At 41.0% G+C, this 7411-nt stretch overlaps 1 protein-coding gene across 1 annotated transcript; it reads right to left on the bottom strand.

The window, feature by feature from the left end:
• Positions 1-370: 370 nt before the first annotated feature.
• LOC146561482 (tumor-associated calcium signal transducer 2-like) lies at positions 371-3142 on the bottom strand. Its single transcript, XM_085297599.1, has 9 exons — positions 2789-3142; positions 2119-2226; positions 1762-2023; positions 1607-1672; positions 1452-1515; positions 1262-1360; positions 984-1181; positions 856-897; positions 371-759 (listed from the first exon to the last, which is right to left on the bottom strand). The coding sequence occupies exons 1-9, from the start codon at positions 2844-2846 to the stop codon at positions 736-738; spliced, it is 921 nt and encodes a 306-aa protein (XP_085153725.1). The 5' UTR covers positions 2847-3142; the 3' UTR covers positions 371-735.
• Positions 3143-7411: the final 4269 nt, after the last annotated feature.

Below are 7411 nucleotides of genomic sequence, written 5' to 3'. Positions count from 1 at the left end.
TAACATACAAAAGCCTACTGCAAAGCACATTCACATGATTCCTGCCACACCCGTGCAGTAGCTGATCTCCAGCAGACCTGCCCCCTGTAAACAAAGTGCCTGTTACGAACAACGACTATCGGAGCAGCCATCTTCCCAGACAACGGAGGCTTTACACTTCTAAGGAAATACACCAAAAAATGTCTGAGAGGTGGAGTATCGAGGAAGGGGGGGAGAATAATAAAAAACCCACACAACTTTAAATCAGCTTCGATCATCTCATCATGTTCAGCAGTTTTCAGAGTAGTTTCCTCCATCTCGTTCCCATCCCCCACATTTAGTCTGGTAACAGTGGAAAAATACAGCCAAAACATCAAGAAACCTGCTTCAGTGTCTTTTAAAGCATGTTTTATTAAAAACAATCCAAACAAACACAATAGAAAGTAAGAAACTGTACACTCTATGATGTGGAATTTAAATTCTAATGTTAAAATGAGGCATGTCAGGCACACTTTAAAAATGCACAGTACTTATATGGCATGTAGACCAGAGGGATGATGCTTTAAGACTTTACATGATTTATAAATAAATTGTAGCAGTAATGACACCCCGACAAAGAAAACAGAAAGGTGATTATTCATTTACAATCTGCAAGTCTCAAAAGATAAAAATGGCACGCTCCCACAGCGAAGAAAACAAAACAAGGTAATCCAAAAAAGGCGATTGTATGCGTCGACTCTTCACACTCTCTCTGCTTTACATTTGCTCCATCTCTCTTTGCTGAATTGGAGGAAAGAGCAGACACACACAAAAAGTTAATACAATGACCCTTTCTCTCAAAAGATAAATTTACCAACAACAGGTCGTTTATCTCACCTGAGTTTTTTTGTACTTCCTCTGTCGCTTCTGGAAAAAGAACTACAAACACAGAAGAAACCAAATTATGGCTTGAAGAACAAATGTTAAAACAACAAACGACACTTCTGACATGCAGATGCGCTCACCACAGCCAGCAGGCCAGCAATCACAGCCAGCACCACCACCACGATGACGGCGATGATCCCGCCTGTCAGGTGCTTCATGGTCATGGTCGGGGGCTCCTCGTCCACATAGTACACGATGATCTTCTCCATCATCAGAGTCTGCGCACCCACAGAAGCAGTAAAGTTTTTCTGCTCAGTAAACAGTGGCAGCGCCTTCACCTGCAGAAAGTCACATGAAATGATGAAGTTAGCCAGTGGGTCCATTATACAAAACGTGCACACACACAGGTTGTACATACGTCTTTCTCCATGTAGTAGGCCATTCTGGACAGGTCACTGATGCGCTCTCCTTTTGGCTTAGTCACATCAACCACAATCATGCGAGCGTCTGGGTCATACTGTAGAATGACAGGATGTTAGTTAGCATGGCAGTGGTGCTTTTTGCTTTGTTCTAAATTACAAGCAGTTTTTTGTTGGACTGTCACTCACCTGAATCTCCTTCACCAGGCTGGAGTCAAGTTTGTAACGGCTGTTAAGTTCATTTGCAATAGCACTGTTTTAAAAAAGACATTAGGATGGTGAGATCTGGAAATGTCAGCCTCAGCATGTTTCTTAACTTTTAATAAGGGCTGAAGTGGACTTACGCCTTCAAATTGTCTTTATTCACGTTGGTGGGCCCCTCCTTGTGTGTCAGCTGAAGACGGACCCAGCTGGAAGAGGGAAAAATAAAATAAAGAAATGTTGAATACTTGAACTATTCATCCTCACAGCAATCCTTCACTATAGTGAAATCACTTACTTGGTCTCCACCAGCTTCTCACACTTGAGGGTCTGGTCTCCCTTGTCAGTCCGACGGACTCCAGCGCTGTTGACGCACCAGCACACATCTGTGTTGTTGCACTGCTTGGCCTTGAATTTGCCGTCATTCTCACATTCAGGGTCATAGATGCCATCGTTGTCCACAATGGCGGTCTCATGTTGCTTTCCTCCAATAGTGCGAGTGCTCAGGCCCCTTCTAGCTCTGTACATTTCAGCTTTCATCAAGAAGCACTTGGGGACCACTGAGGGGGGAACAAAGTGCACACCATGAGCAGGCTGGAGTGTCAAACAGAGGACATGAAACAGGAAGGAGCCCCTTTACCACTTCTAAACTTACATGCTGTGCAGTCTATGGGCTGTCTTGTACCATTACCAATCAGAAGAGTACATAAACATGGGGGTCCGTCGCACGTAGCCCACTTCATAGTGGCACATGTTGTTGGACCTAAAGAGGAAAAAACACCACCACACTAGCAGGTTATTAACAGGAACTCAAATACATAACCACATTACTATACTGTGACTTCCCGAGGCTTAACACACACACACACACACACACACACACACACACACACACACACACAGCTGGAATACAATAGAAAGATGAATCTTTGGTATGACAGTGTTTGAAAAGATTTAGTCTTTTGTCTTCCTTATAGCTCGAAACGGAGACGTTAAATCGTACAGGTAGACCGGCAGGTTTGCCTGGGCGTTGGTTTCTCCCCACAGAGCGGAACAAACCTTCCCAACCCCCACCCACCTGAACTAGCTAGTGTTACATTAAAAACAGATTTTTGGTCCAACTCTGGCGGCTAATTACATTATTTTAACAAATAAAACAAGCAAAACTACATCTCATAGAAAGATAATGTATCTATGTCTTAAATAAAGCTGGTTCAAACTTTAAAAATGTTTGTTTTTGCGAAAACTTCCATCAAATCTACGTCAAAATGAACTGTGCGATTTTTCAGCCGGATACAATTTTATATCAAATTTAAACTACTTACACTGAGCCGAGGCTCCGACCGCGAGAGCGGCGAGAACAGCAAAAATCCACATTTTCATGATCAAACAAAAAAAGTCTTCGTCTGTCCGCTTCCTATGCGTCCGTCTCCCGCAGAGGTCAAAGACCGAGTGAAGAATGCCCTCGACGCGCCCAACAAGGCTCCTTTTCTCGGCGCAGGTGTGTCCCGGTCAAACCTGTTTTAGAGAGGAACTAAAGCGCGCGCACTCACAGGTGAGACGAGGAACCGAACGAGCGCGAGCACACGCTTAAAAGTTGAATTCAAATTCAAAGCAGAGCTTATCCTGGATTATATTCCGTTTGGTAGTTGTTGCACACCTGATGGAGGAAGGACCTGAGCAGTAAAATTTATAAGAGAATTACTCTCATGACGTCAGGCTAATTTGCATAGGCGGCGCAGTGCGGAGTGGGGAGGGCGCGGGGGAAACGCACCTATATCCGGTATGACCATATTTGCCCTCTCTGTCTCTGTTGAGATATTTTCATTTTCAAATCATAAATAAATTTAACGTTTACCCTTGTGACGTCATCGTCTTGTTATATTTATCAAAAATTATCTGAAACTGGTTTAAAATTTGGTTGAATTCATCTTTAAATACCTTTAAATGCCTATGTAACCATCGGCTTTTAGTGTTTTGGGTTCACTAACACAGAAAGGAGTCCGTTAGGAACTGCAGGGAACTGGTTATTAACGTGTTTTCCCCTCTTTTCCCCTGTTTTCCGTGTTGATATTTTCCTGACGTGCTTGTTGAGTTTCGTGTAAAACATGTAGAAAAAGGCAAACTCTCCTAGGCTATAGAAGCCATGTCATGTGGTGTTGATTCATGTCATAAACCTTACTTTTAAACAAATAAAAGCGTTTATTATAATTATTATTCTCAACGTATTTTGTTGTAAGACCGCCATCATAATATTCCCGCAACATTTTGTGGCAGATAACTAGAAATCCCATGTTGCTACACTGAAACTACCTAATGGTGTCGTTTCACTTTAAAATACATAGTGTTGTTCATGTAGATGTTTTTCCTTGTTATGAATTGTGAAACACCGCGATGCGATGACATCATCAGCAGGTATCTAACAGAAACCGGAGAGGGAGAAAACATTTCTCAGGTGTTGTGAGTCACATTCTCACGGATGAGTCACAGCCTCGGGTCTCTGTCTGAGAGATACTCTCACCAGCTCTGCACAAATCCTTTCCTACCTGATCTAGCTGGGATCAAGTGGCATAAAGTGTTGTTTTAAAAGATTAAACTTTTAAGTTGGGGACAGTTCTTATTTGGGCTTCATGCACAGCGAACCAGACGAATGCTCTGCTGCCACCTATGGCACACAGTGTGTTTTTTGTGTTTTTCCTGACACACCTTTCTTTTTCATGAGCGTGTTTACAGATTGAGAATCTTTAACTGCCTCTTCTTCAGTCTGGATAGTTACCCGTTTAAAGAAGACAGTTGTTAAACACTTAAAACTTTAGCAGGGTTTTATATGTCACTCCAGAAACACGAAAGGAAACAAAGACACATATTGGAAAGAAATCGCTTCACTAGGAAAAACTGAAAAAATGTGTTGCATGTATTTCCCAATTAAAAAACACGCCCTATTCTTTTTGTATACCATAAACAAAGTGCTTTCTTTATATTTTTTAGACATAAATATTGTCTACAAGCAGATACTTGTGATTAAATGTACAAAATTTGGTGGTAAGGAACAAAAGGTCTGCTTTTAGTGTGATCGCTAGTGTCCGAGCCAATCTGACAAGGCCGAGAAGGTAAACAGTTTTTCAAAAGTCTAATGGATATCATGCATTAAATTCAAAATGATATAGATCTTTATTTCAATTAGTAGCTTTTTTAATTCATCTGCATACAAAAGCCGTGCCTATATGAAACAGGAAGTTGTAGCCCATAACTACTAAGTACACAGAAAGGTCAGGCGAACACCAAATGGGTTTCCAGATTTGTCATGAGAACAACATATTAAATCTTTGGAACTAAATGTAACAAGAAAGTGTGATGTCTGTCTGTTTAAAGACACCAGATCGTATCTGTAAGTGGTGTAAGTCTTTCATATCGTGCACCAAAGTTATTATAGTTTACTAAAACTAAAACTGGAAACTACATGAAGCAAACCTCCACCGACACAGCTCACTCACTGGTATTTATTTTGAAGGCAAGAGTGTCGTATTTATATATATTTTCTATATATTCATTTTGTTTTCTTTGTTCTTTTTAAAGAGGAAAAATAGAAGAAATATGTATGTAGCTTGTTACAGCTTCTTTTATTTTATTTGTATATATTTTGCATATCTTGTATTTTTACTTTATTTCTCAAATGCTGTGTCACTGGAGAGTGCCATACAATAAAAATGTTTACAATTTTTTTTTTTTGTAAAAACATGGCTTTGTGTGTGCACTGTAAAAAAAAAAAAGCACTACAGTCATTTCAGAAACAAATGGTTCGAGATATTTGTGCTTCAGTTTTGTTGCTGGAGGTTCTGGTTTTTTAATTGAAGGCACTAATTAGCAGGTCACTGTGTCACTGTGCCTGGATGACGCTGGTTAGCCTTAGCTGGTAACGTAGCGCTCCATTCTCTGGTCACATTTAACTTAAACAAAAAGGAATTGCCTTTTAGCTACAATAAAAATGAGGCCGATTCATAAACACAAAGGTTAGCCAAATTGTTCAAAACAAGTACACATAGGTGCAAAAGTATCAGTCTTACAGCTTTTCGTATTAGCTCTACATACTAGATATTATAATCTCATGTCTCTCATTACAGTCTGTGATAAACTATTAGCTGTAATTCCAGCTCATGGCAGACATTTGCGGTAGGAGCAGCACACAAGTAACAATAGTTGTTGTGTAAGGAGTGACAGTCTGAGTAATGAACAAAATAACACTGAAACCAAGAACAAAAGGACAGCTCACTGTCATCGTCCCAGGGTTTCCTGGACTGTCTGTTATTGTTTTTCCTTCACTCCTCACCACCAGGGTGGAGTCTGGCTCTGGTCCCCGCCTCAGTACTCATCTGTTCAGCTCTACTCACCTGTCTGCCATCAGTGATAATTACACACATGCCATCCATTGCTGCTGATTACTCCTGCACTACTTAAGGCCTTGGTGGAGGCTGACTTGTTGTTGAAACTTATGGTTCACCATGGCTAAAATGCAGCGAGAATTACAAAAGGTGGAGGGGTGGGCTCTGGAATGGGGGTTTAGGTTTTCTGTTTCAAAAACAAAATGGATTGTTTTCACACATAAGAGAATAAATTGCTAGTTGAGTCTCAAGCTATATGGGAATGACATAAAAAAGGTTGATTGCTTTAAATACTTAGGTATTTGGTTTGATGAACGGCTTACATGGAAAATGATATTTTACTATGTTTAAAAGGTAATGACTGGGGTGCAGATAGGACAACATTGAGAGCTCTATATGTAGGTCTCATTAGGTCAGTGCTGGATTATGGGTGTCTGGTTTATGGTTCAGCAGCTAAAACTTTGCTAAATGACCTGGACAGAGTTCAATATGAAGCTCTGAGGTTGTGTTGTGGGGCTGTTAAGACTACTCCAGTGGCTGCTCTGCAAGTGGAAATGGGGGAGCAACCATTATAACTAAGGAGGCGTCAAATTGCTTTGACTTACTGGGCAAATTTGAAGGGACATAGTGAAAGTCATATAGCGCAGAGTTTTACTTAAGCCTTGCCAAGAAAAAGGGATTGGGCTATAGGGAAAGAAGTCAACAAGATGGGATTTAGTGGCACAGACCTTAGCCCAGCAGTAGCCTTGTCAGTGTTGCCACCTTGCTTATATGAGCAAATAATTCCTGACTTCTATTTCCTACGTAAGGGAGGGGGGGTGACTACAAGTGTTGGATAACAGAGTGGGTGTTGCATTTGTTCTCCCAGACATAAGTTTCGTGGCGAGTGAACGAATTACAGATGATTTGGCAGTTTATACTGGGGAGCTTGTAGCAATTTTACTGGCTTTGACCTGGATGGAGGACGCACCAATAGGGAGGTATTTGGTTTGCTCGGACTCTAGCAGCGCACTAGTGAGTATAGATAATGTCTTTGAACTCTAGACAAGATATTGTTTTTGAGATATTTCATTTATTGTAAAGAATTAAACCTAGAGGGATAGAAGTGGTTTTCTTATGGGTTCCTGCGCATATCGGTGTTGATGGTAATGAACAGGCCGATAAGTTTGCAAAAGGTGCAGCAAGAAGGAGTCATGTAGGTTTGCCTGTAAAATACAGCAAAAGTGAGGTGAAAAGTATAATCAAGGTAAAGTTAAAGGAGAAGTGGCAGTCACAATGGGACGGAGAGGGGAAAGGCAGGTATTATTATAGCATGCAGAAAACAGTCGGGCAATGTAGAAGGAGCTTTAGAAGTAGAAGAGATGAGGATATCATCTCGAGAGTAAGATTTGGTCACACAGGCTTGAATAGCACACCTAAAAAGATGGGCAAACATGACACAGGGACTTGTGACTTCTGTGGACAAGAGACATTTGAGCATGTAGTGTTGGAGTGCAAAAAGTACACGCGAGAAAGGGAAGTATTGAAGTCTGAATTGTAAGAAAATAGTGTTCAGTGTGTTCAGGGTGA

Source organism: Mchenga conophoros, linkage group LG13 (assembly GCF_057382185.1).
Source record: "Mchenga conophoros isolate Kocher_MC1m ecotype Shallow Benthic linkage group LG13, M_conophoros_male_GT1.1, whole genome shotgun sequence".
Taxonomy (NCBI): Eukaryota; Metazoa; Chordata; class Actinopteri; order Cichliformes; family Cichlidae; genus Mchenga; species Mchenga conophoros.
The sequence above is the reverse complement of the archived record's forward strand: the minus strand, read 5'-3'. Positions and strand labels throughout refer to the sequence as shown.